At 39.5% G+C, this 14,322-nt stretch overlaps 2 protein-coding genes across 3 annotated transcripts in view; both read left to right on the top strand.

Annotated features, from left to right (window-relative positions):
- The window catches only part of LOC118006736 (sperm-associated acrosin inhibitor-like), a 43,092-nt gene extending 42,822 nt beyond the window's left edge, over nt 1-270 (top strand). For both annotated transcript variants that reach the window (XM_034999497.1, XM_034999496.1), the window contains exon 6: nt 250-270. In XM_034999497.1, the coding sequence (XP_034855388.1) occupies nt 250-260 (11 nt within the window). In that variant the 3' untranslated portion in view covers nt 261-270. The remainder of the gene's footprint in view (nt 1-249) is intronic.
- Nucleotides 271-308: 38 nt separating this feature from the next.
- The window catches only part of LOC118006735 (endothelial cell-specific molecule 1-like), an 86,398-nt gene continuing 72,384 nt past the window's right edge, over nt 309-14,322 (top strand). Inside the window, exon 1 of the mRNA XM_034999495.1 lies at nt 309-365. The gene's annotated coding sequence lies outside the window, so the exon portion shown is untranslated. The remainder of the gene's footprint in view (nt 366-14,322) is intronic.

Here is a 14,322-nt window from a genome sequence, read left to right as displayed (position 1 = left end):
ATGGATTTGCGACATAATAAAAATACTTATGCCAATTACTTGGCCTTTATCTTAGTAGAGGGTTTATATATTTAAAGAAATGGTAATTTTTAAAACTTTCTCCTGGGTTGTATGTACACAGATATTTGTCTTTGTACCTATATATTGATTATATTTACCCTATTGTGTATGTATGACATTTCATATAAAAATGAATATTATTCAAATGTTCATTATTCAGTAAACTTATGTTGTCTTTCTGTTTTACAGTCAATATGTGAAGTGTATGATAATCTGGCACAAATTTGCACCAGAGAATATTATCCAGTCTGTGCAACCAATGGCCAAACTTATTGGAATAAATGTGTTTTCTGCCTTGCCGTGATGTAAGACTGCAGTAGCAAATGTGTGCTTTCTAAGTAATGAATTGCCAATTACAAAATCTTAGTACATCTATGTTGCTGATACTCTAAATACAGAATACACAGAAAATAACTAATATTTCTGTAAAAGTCAAAGAAACACACTTGTATCATTCCTTGAAATTCTTATTTCTAAAAGTTTCATGTTTGAGCTCTCAGACCATAATCATGCTGTTCTACAAACATATAAATCAATTAATTTAACTGACTATGAATTACTAATGACAGATGCGCAACCAATATGACATAATTCCAAAGCTCTGATGCTATTCAGTAGATCTCTGCTATACTCTAAAATCCATCAAATGAGCCTACTCATGCTGGAAAGAAACCCTCTGATGGTCAGGTTTGTCCCCTAAACTTCATGAGGACCTTTCAAACCTTCCTCAGACTGCAGAGCATTCTAGTACACTTCCACCAAAACTTTCTTCCCTTTCTCCTTTACCCTGAAGGAATTTGTGGTCTAATGGCTCTGCCAAGCTTTCCTGCCTTGTCCACATTTTTTTTCTCATATTTACAATCCCAACAGTCACCTGTTTCTCAAGAACCGCTCTCACAATCCCTAATCCTTTCCTTTCTCAGGCAAGAGCTGGTTTCCAGCCTGAAGGCAGGGTTGAGCAAGTAGGAGGGGTCAATATCCTCAGAGCAGGGGTGCCTGGATGGCTCAGTAGGTTAAGCCTCAACTCCTGATTTCGGCTCAGGTCATGATCTCAGGGTCATGATCTCAGGGTCATGAGACTGAGTCCCACATTGGGCTCAGTGCTGGGCATGGAGCCTGCTTGGGATTCTCTCTCTCTCCCTCTGCCCCCCACCGCCACCCCCCACCCTGTGCATACTCTCTTGCTCTCTCTCTTAAAAAAAAAAAATCCCCATAGCAAAGATCGGTCGGCTTAGGAGCAGGTGGGGCCCAGAAGTTTCTAGAAGTGAAGCACAGTGTCTCCCTGGAGTCCACGTTCCAGACTTCTTCATGAAGAAGCATCTTGTGCATTTCTCAGGAGTTTAATGTGTTCTTTTAATTATTTCTTTTTTCTTTCTCTTCCTTTCTACAGAGAAAATGGTAACAAATGTAAATTGTCTCATTTTGGTAAATGCTGACTTTTGATGGAGTTATATTTTTGTGGGGATTTTATTGTAATCCCATTTTGCAGTGGCTTCTACAGACAATTAGAGTTTGTAAATGGAATCATTTCTCTAATTTCTCTTTCCACAGTTGCATTGTTTGTGTGTAAGAAAGCAACTGATTTCTGTGCATTGATTTTGTATCCTGCCACATTACTGAATTGCTGTGTGAGTTCTAGTAATTTGGGGGTGGAGTCTTTTGGGTTTTCCACATGAAGTATCATGTCATCTGCAAAAAGAGAGAGTTTGACTTCTTCTTTGCCAATTTGAATACTTTTATTTCTTTTTGTTGTCTGATTGCTGTTGCTAGGACTTCTAGTACTATGTTGAACAATAGTGGCGAGAGTGGGCATCTTTGACGTGTTCCTGATCTTAAAGGAAAGGCTCTCAGCTTTTCCCCATTGCGGATGATATTCGCTGTGTGTTTTTTGTAGATGGATTTTATGAACTTGAGGAATGTTTCCTCTATCCCTATACTCTGAAAAGTTTTAATCAGGAAAGGATGCTGTATTTTGTCAAATGCTTTTTCTGCCTCAATTGAGAGGACCATATGGTTCTTCTCTCTCCTCTTATTAATGTGTTCTGTCACATTGATTGATTTGTGAATGTTGAACCACCCTTGTATCCCGGGGATAAATCCCACTTGGTCGTAGTGGATGGTCCTTTTAATGTATTGTTGGATCCTATTAGCTAGGATTTTGTTGAGAATTTTGGAATCCATATTCATCAGGAATATCGGTCTGAAATTCTCCTTTTTGATGGGGTCTTTGCCTGGTTTGGGGATTAAGGTAATGCTGGCCTTATAGAATGAGTCTGAAAGCTTTCTTTCTGTTTCTTTTTTTTGAAACAGCTTCAGGAGAATATGTATTATTTCTCCTTTGAATGTTTGGTAGAATTCCCCAGGGAATCCATCAGGCCCTGGACTCTTGTTTTTTGGGAGGTTTTTGATCACTGCTTCAGTCTCTTTACTGGTTATTGGCCTATTCAGGTTGTCAATTTCTTCCTGTTTCAGTCTTGGTAGTTTATAGGTTTCCCGGAAGGCATCCATTTCTTCCAGGTTACTTAATTTATTGGCATATAGTTGTTGATAATAATTTCTAATAATTGTTTCTATTTCCTTGGTGTTAGTCTTCATCTCTTCCCTTTCATTCATAATTTTATTAATTTGAGTCCTTTCTCTTTTCTTTTGGATAAGTCTGGCCAGTGGTTTATTGATCTTATTAATTCTTTCAAAGAACCAACTTCTAGTTTCATTGATCTGATCTATTGTGTTTCTGGTTTCTAATTCATTGATCTTTGCTCTAATCTTAATTATTTCTCTTCTAATGCATGGCTTAGGCATCGTTTGTTGCTTTTTCTCTAGTTCTTTAAGACGTAAAATTAGTTGGTGAATTCAGGAGTTTTCTGTTTTTTTGAGTGAGGCTTGGATGGCTATGTGTTTCCTCCTTAGGACTGCCTTTGCAGTATCCCATAGGTTTTGGACTGATGTGCTTTCGTTCTCATTGGTTTCCATGAATTGTTTAAGTTCTTCTTTGATTTCCTGGTTGACCCAAACATTCTTGAACAGAGTGGTCTTTAGCTTCCAAGTGTTTGAATTTCTGCCAAATTTTTTTCTTATGATTGAGTTCCAGCTTTAAAGCATTATGGTCTGAGAATATGCAGAGAATAATCTCAATCTTTTGGTATCAGTTGAGACCTGATTTGTGACCCATTATGTGGTCTATTCTGGAGAAAGTTCCATGTGTGTTTGAGAAGAATGAGCATTCTGTTGTTTTAGGGTGGAATGTTCTGTATATATCTATGAGGTCCATCTGGCCCAGTGTGTCCACTCTTCTTTCTTTGTTGATTTTCTGCTTAGATGATCTGTCTATTGCTGAGAGTGGAGTATTGAGGTCTCCTACAATTAACATATTATTATCAATATGACTCTTTATTTTGGTTAACAGTTGGCTTATGTAGTTGGCTGCTCCCATGTTGGGGGTGTAGATATTTACTATTGTTAGATCTTCCTGCTGAATAGACCCTTTAAGAATGATATAGTGTCCTTCTGTGTCTCTAATTAGTCTTTAGTTTAAAATCTAATTTGTCTGATATAAGAATTGCTACCCCAGCTTTCTTTTGAGGTTCATTGGCATGGAAGATGGATCTCCGTCCCTACACTCAGTCTGGATGTATCTTTAGATTCAAAATGAGTCTCTTGTAGACAGCATATGGATGGGTCCTGTCTTTTTATCCAATCTGCAGCCCTGTGCCATTTTTATGGGAGCATTTAGGCTATTCAAGCTGAGAGTTATTATTGAAAGATATGAATTTATTGTCATCATGTCCTTGTTTCAATAGATTGTCTCTGTAAATTTCTGTTCTGTATAACTCTTGGTGTCTTTCTCCTTTTATAGAACCCCCCCCCCCTTAATATTTCTTGCAGGGCCGGCTTAATGGTCACATATTCTTTCAGTTTCTGCTGGTCTTGGAAGCTCTGCATCTCTCCATCAATTCTAAATGACAGCTTTGTCGGATAAAGTATTCTTGGCTGCATGTTCTTCTAATTTAGTACCCTGAATATGTCTTGCCAGGCCGTTCTGGCTTGCCAGGTCTCTGTGGATAGGTCTGACATTTTTCTGATGTTCCTCCCTCTGTACGTAAGGAATCTCTTCCCCCTAATTGCCCTTAAGATGGTTTCCTTGGTTCTAAGATTTGCGAGCTTTACTATTACATGCCAGGGCATTGGTCTATTTTCCTTGATCTTGGGAGAGATCCTCTCTGCCTCCAGGACACAAATGTTTGTTTCATTCCCCAGATTAGGGAAGTTCACAGCTATGATTTGCTCAAATATATCTTCTAGTCCTCTCTCTCTCTCCACCCCCTCAGGGATCCCAATAATTCTGACATTGGAACATTTCATGGTGTCACTTATTTCTCTAATTCTGTTTTCGTGGATTTTGAGCTGTTTCTCCCTGGCCTCCTCTTTTTCCTTCTTTTCTATCAAATGGTCTTCTAGATCACTAATTTGTTCTTCCGCCTTGTTTACCCTAGCTGTTAGAGTATCTAGATTAGACTGGATCTCATTGATAGCATTTTTAAGTTCTGCCAGTTCAGCTTTCATTTCTGCCCTTAGAGATTCTATGCTGCCTTTAATCAATTTCTCCATTCTAGCTATTGTCTTCATAACTATTACCCTGAAGTCCACTTCCAACATCTTGGTTGTATCTGTAACCATTTGTAAATCTGTAGCAGAAGTCACAGTCTCTGAGTCTTCCCTATTTTGGGGGTTCCTCCTCTTAGTCATTCTTTTTTTTTTTAAATTAATTATTTATTTTTTATTCTTATGTTAATCCCCATACATTACATCATTAGTTTTAGATGAAGTGTTCCATGATTCATTGTTTGTGCATAACACCCAGTGCTCCATGCAGAATGTGCCCTCCTCAATACCCACCACCAGGCTAACCCATCCTCCCACCCCCCTCCCCTCTAGAACCCTGTTTGTTTTTCAAAGTCCATCGTCTCTCATGGTTCGTCTACCCCTCCGATTTCCCCCGCTTCATTCTTCCCCTCCCGCTACCTTCTTCTTCTTCTTTTTTTTTTTTCTTAACATATATTGCATTATTTGTTTCAGAGGTACAGATCTGAGAGTCAACAGTCTTGTACAATTCACAGCGCTTACCAGAGCACATACCCTCCCCAGTGTCTATCACCCACTCACCCCATCCCTCCCACACCACCCCCCACTCCAGCAACCCTCAGTTTGTTTCCTACAATTAAGAATTCCTCATATCAGTGAGATCATATGATACATGTCTTTCTCTGTTTGACTTATTTCACTCAACATAATACCCTCCAGTTCCATCCACGTCGTTGCAAATGGCAAGATCTCATTCCTTTTGATGGCTGCATAATATTCCATTGTATATATATACCACATCTTCTTTATCCATTCATCTGTCGATGGACATCTTGGCTCTTTCCACAGTTTGGCTATTGTGGACATTGCTGCTATAAACATCGGGGTGCACGTACCCCTTCGGATCCCTACTTTTGTATCTTTGGGGTAAATACCCAGTAGTGCAATTGCTGGATCATATGGTAGCTCTATTTTCAACTTTTTGAGGAACCTCTATACAGTTTTTCAGAGTGGCTGCACCAGCTTGCATTCCCACCAACAGTGTAGGAGGCTTCCCCTTTCTCCGCATCCCCGCCAACATCTGTCGTTTCCTGACTTGTTAATTTTAGCCATTCTGACTGGTGTGAGGTGGTATCTCATTGAGGTTTTGATTTGGATTTCCCTGATGCCGAGCGATATTGAGCACTTTTTCATGTGTCTGTTGGCCATTTGGATGTCTTCTTTGGAAAAATGTCTGTTCATGTCTTCTGCCCATTTCTTGATTGGATTCTTTGTTCTTTGGGTGTTGAGTTTGATGAGTTCTTTATAGATTTTGGATACTAGCCCTTTATCTGATATGTCATTTGCAAATATCTTCTCCCATTCTGTCGGTTGTCTTTTGGTTTTGTTGACTGTTTCCTTTGCTTTGCAAATGCTTTTTATCTTGATGAAGTCCCAATAGTTCATTTTTTGCCCTTGCTTCCCTTGCCTTTGGCGATGTTTCTAGGAAGAAGTTGCTTCGGCTGAGGTCAAAGAGGTTGCTGCCTGTGTTCTCCTTTAGGATTTGACCTCACATTGAGGTCTTTCAACCATTTTGAGTCTATTTTTGTGTGTGGTGTAAGGAAATGGTCCAGTTTCATTCTTCTGCATGTGGCTATCCAATTTTCCCAACACCATTTCTTGAAGAGACTGTCTTTGTTCCATTGGACATTCTTTCCTGCTTTGTCAAAGATGAGTTGACCATAGAGTTGAGGGTCCATTTCTGGGCTCTCTATTCTGTTCCATTGATCTATGTGTCTGTTTTTGTGCCAGTACCATGCTGTCTTGATGATGACAGCTTTGTAATAGAGCTGGAAGTCCGGCATTGTGATGCCGCCGGCTTTGCTTTTCTTTTTCAACATTCCTCTGGCTATGCGGGGTTTTTTCTGGTTCCATACAAATTTTAGGATTATTTGTTCCATTTCTTTGAAAAAAGTGGATGGTATTTTGATGGGGATTGCATTGAATGTGTAGATTGCTCTAGGTAGCATTGACATCTTCACAATATTTGTTCTTCCAATCCATGAGCATGGAACGTTTTTCCATTTCTTTGTGTCTTCCTCAATTTCTTTCATGAGTATTTTATAGTTTTCTTTTTTTTTTAAGATTTTATTTATTTATTTGAGAAAGAGAGAGAGAGAATGAGAGAGAGCACATGAGAGGGGGGAGGGGCAGAGGGAGAAGCAGACTCCCCCCTGAGCAGGGAGCCCGATGCAGGACTCGATCCAGGGACTCCAGGATCATGACCTGAGCTGAAGGCAGTTGCTTAACCAACTGAGCCACCCAGGCGCCCTTTTAGATTTTTTTTTTTAAGATTTTATTTATTTATTTGAGAGAGAGAGAGAATGAGAGAGATTTTATAGTTTTCTGAGTAAAGATCCTTTGTCTCTTTGGTTAGATTTATTCCTAGGTATCTTATGGTTTTGGGTGCAATTGTAAATGGGATAGACTCCTTAATTTCTCTTTCTTCTGTCTTGTTGTTGGTGTATAGGAATGCCACTGACTTCTGTGCATTGATTTTATATCCTGCCACTTTACTGAATTCCTGTATGAGTTCTAGCAGTTTTGGGGTGGAGTCTTTTGGGTTTTCCACATAAAGTATCATATCATCTGCAAAGAGTGAGAGTTTGACTTCTTCTTTGCTGATTTGGATGCCTTTTATTTCTTTTTGTTGTCTGATTGCTGTGGCTAGGACTTCCAATACTATGTTGAATAGCAGTGGTGATAGTGGACATCCCTGCTGCGTTCCTGACCTTAGGGGGAAAGCTCTCAGTTTTTCCCCATTGAGAATGATATTCGCTGTAGGTTTTTCATAGATGGCTTTTATGATATTGAGGTATGTACCCTCGATCCCTATACTCTGAAGAGTTTTGATCAAGAAAGGATGCTATACTTTGTCAAAAGCTTTTTCTGCATCTATTGAGAGGATCATATGATTCTTGTTCTTTCTTTTGTTAATGTATTGTATCACATTGATTGATTTGCGGATGTTGAACCAACCTTGCAGCCCAGGGATAAATCCCACTTGGTCATGGTGAATAATCCTTTTAATGTACTGTTGGATCCTATTGGCTAGTATTTTGGTGAGAATTTTTGCATCCATGTTCATCAGGGATATTGGTCTGTAATTCTCCTTTTTGATGGGGTCTTTGTCTGGTTTTGGGATCAAGGTAATGCTGGCCTCATAAAATGAGTTTGGAAGTTTTCCTTCCATTTCTATTTTTTGGAACAGTTTCAGAAGAATAGGTATTAATTCTTCTTGAAATGTTTGGTAGAATTCCCCTGGGAAGCCATCTGGCCCTGGGCTTTTGTTTTTTGGGAGATTTTTGATGACTGCTTCAATTTCCTTAGTGGTTATAGGTCTGTTCAGGTTTTCTATTTCATCCTGGTTCAGTTTTGGTAGTTGATACATCTCTAGGAATGCCTCCATTTCTTCCAGGCTATCTAATTTGCTGGCATAGAGTTGCTCATAATATGTTCTTATAATTGTTTGTATTTCTTTGGTGTTGGTTGTGATCTCTCCTCTTTCATTCATGATTTTGTTGATTTGGGTCATTTCTCTTCTCTTTTTGATAAGTCTGGCCAGGGGTTTATCAATCTTGTTAATTCTTTCAAAGAACCAGCTCCTAGTTTCGTTGATCTGTTCTACTGTTCTTTTAGTTTCTATTTCATTGATTTCTGCTCTGATCTTTATGATTTCTCTTCTCCTGCTGGGTTTAGGCTTTATTTGCTGTTCTTTCTCCAGCTCCTTTAGGTGGAGGGTTAGGTTGTGTACTTGAGACCTTTCTTGTTTCTTGAGAAAGGCTTGTATTGCTATATACTTTCCTCTTAGGACTGCCTTTGCTGCATCCCAAAGATTTTGAATAGTTGTGTTTTCATTTTCATTGGTTTCCATGAATTTTTTTAATTCTTCTTTAATTTCCTGGTTGACCCATTCATTCTTCAGTAGGATGCTCTTTAGCCTCCATGTATTTGAGTTCTTTCCGACTTTCTTCTTGTGATTGAGTTCTAGTTTCAAAGCATTGTGGTCTGAAAATAGGCAGGGAATGATCCCAATATTTTGGTACCGGTTGAGACCTGATTTATGACCTAGGATGTGATCTATTCTGGAGGATGTTCCATGGGCACTAGAGAAGAATGTGTATTCCGTTGCTTTGGGGTGGAATGTTCTGAATATGTCTGTGAAGTCCATTTGGTCCAGTGTGTCATTTAAAGTCTTTATTTTCTTGTTGATCTTTTGCTTAGACAATCTGTCCATTTCAGTGAGGGGGGTGTTAAAGTCCCCCACTATTATTGTATTGTTGTCGATGTGTTTCTTTGCTTTTGTTATTAATTGCCTTATATAATTGGCTGCTCCCATGTTAGGGGCATAGATATTTACAATTGTTAGATCTTCTTGTTGGATAGATCCTTTAAGTAGGATATAATGTCTTTCCTCATCTCTTATTACAGTCTTTGGTTTAAAATCTAATTTGTCTGATGTAAGGATTGCCACCCCAGCTTTCTTTTGGTGTCCATTAGCATGGTAAATGGTTTTCCACCCCCTCACTTTCAATCTGGGGGTGTCTTTGGGTCTAAAATGAGTCTCTTGCAGACAGCATATCGATGGGTCTTGTTTTTTAATCCAGTCTGATAGCCTGTGTCTTTTGATTGGGGCATTTAGCCCATTTACATTCAGGGTAACTATTGAAAGATAGGAATTTAGTGCCATTGTATTGCCTGTAAAGTGACTGTTACCGTATATTGTCTGTGTTCCTTTCTGGTCTATGTTGCTTTTAGGCTCTCTCTTTGCTTAGAGGACCCCTTTCAAGATTTCCTGTAGGGCTGGTTTTGTGTTTGCAAATTCTTTTAGTTTTTGTTTGTCCTGGAAGCTTTTTATCTCTCCTTCAATTTTCAATGACAGCCTAGCTGGATATAGTATTCTTGGCTGCATATTTTTCTCATTTAGTGCTCTGAATATATCCTGCCAGTCCTTTCTGGCCTGCCAGGTCTCTGTGGATAGGTCTGTTGCCAATCTAATGTTTCTACCCTTGTAGGTTACATCTCTCTTCTCCCGAGCTGCTTTCAGGATTTTCTCTTTGTCTATGAGACTCGTAAGTTTTACTATTAGATGTTGGGGTGTTGACCTATTTTTATTGATTTTGAGAGGGGTTCTCTGTGCTTCCTGGATTTTCATGCCTGTTTCCTTCCCCAAATTAGGGAAGTTCTCTGCTATAATTTGCTCCATTATACCTTCTGCCCCTCTCTCCCTTTCTTCTTCTTCTGGGATCCCAATTATTCTAATGTTGTTTCGTCTTATGGTATTGCTTATCTCTCGAATTCTGCCCTTGTGATCCAGTAGTTGTTTATCTCTCTTTTTCTCAGCTTCTTTATTTTCCATCATTTCATCTTCTATATTACTGATTCTCTCTTCTGCCTCAGTTATACTAGCAGTTAGCGCCCCCATTTTTGACTGCACCTCATTAATAGCCTTTTTGATTTCTACTTGGTTGGATTTTAGTTCTTTTACTTCTCCAGAAAGGGTTTCTCTAATAACTTCCATATTTTTTTCAAGCCCAGCTAGTATCTTTAAAGTGATGGTTCTGAACTCTAGATCTGACATCGTACTAATGTCCGTATTGAGTAGGTCCCTGGCAGTCAGTACTACCTCTTGTTCTTTTTGTTGAGGTGATTTTTTCCGTCTTGTCATTTTGTGCAGAGGAGAATAGATTAATGAGAGAACAAAATGCTAGCAGAGTAACAACGTCCCCAGAAAATATACTCTAAACAAATCAGAAAAGACCTGAAGCAGTGGGAAAAGAAAGGGAAAGAGAGAAAAAAGAGAAAGAAAAAAAAGAAAAAGAAAAAGATAAAGATAAAAACAAAAACAAACAAAACAAAACAAAAAAAAAAAACATAATGTGATCAAATACGATCAGGCTGGTATATAGATCAGTGCCACACACTAGATTTGGGGTGTATTTTGGTCTTTTAGAAGAAAGTGCCTCCCAAAATTTTAAAGAAAGAAAAACTTATATATGTACAAAAATAAGGGTTGATATGATGAAGGGATGGAATATGACTGTAAAGATGGAAATTATAAAAAAATTTTATAAAAGGAATTGGTAAGAAGTTGTTTGAAAAAAGAAAGAAGAGGATTTAAAAAAAGAAAAAAGAAAAAAAAAAGGGAGAGGATGTGATCAGGCAGGGGAATAGAAAACACCATATACTAGAGATTTAGGGTATATTTTAATCTGTTAGAAGAAACTATCTCAAAATTTTAAAGAGAGAACAACTTATATATATATAAGCCAAAAATACAGGTAACTACTATGAAGGGATAGAATATGACTCTAAAAATGAAAAATAAAAATGTTTTTTTTTTTAAAAAGGGATTGATAAGATGTTGGTTGAAAAAGGGAAAAAGAAAAATTCAAAAAGAAAAAAAAAGAAAAAAAGACAGTTAAAAAAAAATTAACTTTGAAAGACTAAAGAATCATGGTAAAAAAGCCATGAATTCTATGTGCAGTATTCCCCCAGCGCTGGAGTTCTGCCATTCTCATTGATGGGTGAACTTGGTCTTGGCTGGCTGTTCTCGCTGATCTTCTGGGGAGGGGCCTGTTGCCGTGGTTTCCAAATGTCTCTGCCGGAGGCGGAATTGCCCCGCCCTTGCCCCCTCCCGGCTAAGTAATCTGCTCGGGTTTGCTCTCCGGGGCTTTTGTTCCCTGCGAGCTTTCCCTACGGCTTTGGAGGCGGAGAGTGAAAATGGCGGCTTCCCAATCTACGTCCCGGAGGAGCCAAGAACTCGGGCCCCGCTCCTCAGTGAGCCCCCAGAGAAAAGCCATCAGTCACTCCCGTCTCCCCGGTCTCCGGCCGCACTCCGTGCTCGCCCGGCCTGTGACCGCGCGTTTCTATCTCTGGCTCCCAACCCCGGGTGGAGTCTCCAAACCCAGCCGATTCCTGCGGTGCACTCCCCCGCGGCTCCTCCCGGGGGAGGAAGGTGAGTCTCCCCGGATCTGCCGCTTGTTGGGTCCCTGCTGGAGGAGCAGGGGCCCTACTGGGCCGCGGATCACGGTTTATGGCCACCCCGAGCTGAGAGCCCGCGCCTGGGCTCCGCCTCTGCAGCCGGCTTCCCTGCTCGTTACCTGGGAGCTCTGCCACACTCAGGTACCCCCGGTCTTTCTGTGACCCCGAGGGTCCTGAGACCACACTGTCCCGGAGGGTTCCACCCCCCGCTTAGCCACCAGAGTGACGTCCCTCGGCGGAGCAGACTTCTAAAAGTTCCGATTTTGTGCTCCGTGGTTCTATCACTTGCCAGAAGCGGCCGACGGAGGCCCCTCCCCCGCCGTCTATCCTCCCGAATATCGCCTCGGATTCACTTCTCCGCACGTCCTACCTTCCAGAAAGTGGTCACTTTTCTGTTCAGAGAGTTGCTGCTATTCCTTTCTTCGATCTCCTGTTGGGTTTGTAGGTGTTCAGAATGGTTTGATCCCTATCCAGCTGAATTCCTGAGAGGAGACGAAATCCAGGTCTCCTACTCCTCCGCCATCTTGCTCCGCCCCCCCCCCTTGGTCATTCTTGAAACCAACAGCCTGTGATATTCTGTTTGCAGAGATCCAGATATATCTTCTTATATCTCAGGCTGATTTCATGGGTGTTCAGAGTGGTCTGGTCGATATCCAGCTCAATTCAGGGGACCAGTTGGAATAGGGTCCCCTACTCCTCTGCCATCTTTCCCCCGTCCCACTTTTATTTATTTTTTAATTTAAATTCAATTTGCCAACATATCATTAGTTTTTGATGTCAATTGGAGAAAGACAAAATTCATATGGTTTCACTCATATGTGGAATATAAGGAATAGCACAGAGGATCATAAGGAAAGGGAGGGAAAACTAAATAGGAAGAAATCAGAGAGGGAGACAAACCATGAGAGACTCTTGGCTCTGGGAAACAAACTGCAGGTTGTGGAAAGGGAGGTGGGAGAGGGGGTGGGGTAACTGTAACTGGGTGATTAAGGAGGCATTAAGGAGGGCACATGATGTGATGAGCACTGGGTGTTATATGCAACTAATGAATCAAGAATCAGAAACGCTTGTTGAGAGCTTCAATTATAGCCATTATAGTGAGTGCATTTATTTATTTATTTATTTGTAATAGTTAAAAACACTTTATTCAAGATACTAAATTTACATATATACACTATGGCTTTAATTAAGAAATATAAACAAAAATTAATAGAAGATAATATTCCAAATATTAAAGTTGTTGCTTCTTGGTGATGGAATTATATATGTTTACTTTTCCAGCTTTCTGAATCTTTCATCTTAATGGGACACATGTATTTACTATCATAAGGGAAAAAAATAATCCTCAATAAAGCAACAAAATATCTAAAGGCTTTCAATGCTAAATAATCTAATTTTATCTAACTTAACTTTCCCAGGGATATATACCAAAGTGTTTCCTCCCTTTCCCAGGTTGACATTTTGAGTTAGGCTGGCTTTATTAAGATCCAGGGAGGAATAGAAAGCTTTCTGGGTGCTCTCCAATCAAGCTGAATACCTTCAGCTTGTACAGCCATGATTGCTATCCATCCCACAATGCTTTCTAAACTACTATATGAGCATATGGATCTTGGCTGTCCTGAACCTGCTTATTCCTTTACAAACATCCTAATGCTGCTAGTTCCTCTGACACCAGCGTAGAGCTATTACAACAAACTCTATAAGGCACATATTACAAAGTAGTTTTGTGTTTTGATGATGATTACCAAAGTCTCCACATCACTCAAAATTGTAAATGCCACTTGGTTAGCACATTACTAACTGAAATTCCAGCCCAAATTAATGTTTTCCATTCATCCAAGTACGAATGAATCAACTGTGCATATGGCACCATTCCGGGCCACCAAAGAGCCCAAACTCTTAAAATGAATTATGTACCTATAATATAGGAAGCTAAGTGTCTTAACAGAGCCATTCATGGAAGGGTCTGAAGTTTGGAAATGAATGTTTTTTTCCATCTCTGTGAAAAAAGTTGTTTTAGAGAGATGGCCAGTATTGACCACAGGGTTATCAATTGATTATGGAACCCATGTTAATGGAAGCACAGTTTGCCTTAGGACAAGTATCTAGTGGCCAAAATCAAGGAAAGAGCTTTTCCACTTTTCCCATACCTAGCTTCTACCTGGCTGTTTGTTCACTTCCCAAATTCCTCTTGTCTTAACTTTCAGGACATCTATACAAAAATTATATACTGTCTTTTAAAAGATGCCTCAGGCAATCATCAATACAAAAGGCAAGGGCACTATCACTCAACTTAACACTTTTCAGATCCAGAAATACCTAAATATCACAATGTTAAGTTACGTAAAATTAGATTATTTAGCATGGCATTGTACTTATAAGCCCTACAAGAAAATGTAAATAAGTAGAAAAACACGACATTTATCATTGGAAGCCTAGAAATAGTAAAGATGCCAATTTTTCCTAAAGTGACTCAGAATCAAGAAAAAAAATCTGTCAAAATCCCAGCAAGATTTTCTGTGGATAAAACCAAGTTTATCTTAAAATTTATATGAAATTATGAAGAACTAGAATTGCTAAGATAATGTTGAAGAAACAATTTGAAAAAGTCAAAATACCTGATTTTGAACCTTAGTATCTTAGTATCTACTTATTATA

Source organism: Mirounga leonina, unplaced genomic scaffold (assembly GCF_011800145.1).
Source record: "Mirounga leonina isolate KUSES-001 unplaced genomic scaffold, KU_Mleo_1.0 Mir_99, whole genome shotgun sequence".
NCBI classification, from domain to species: domain Eukaryota; kingdom Metazoa; phylum Chordata; class Mammalia; order Carnivora; family Phocidae; genus Mirounga; species Mirounga leonina.
Note: the sequence above shows the minus strand (reverse complement) of the source record. Positions and strands in the feature narration are given on the sequence as shown.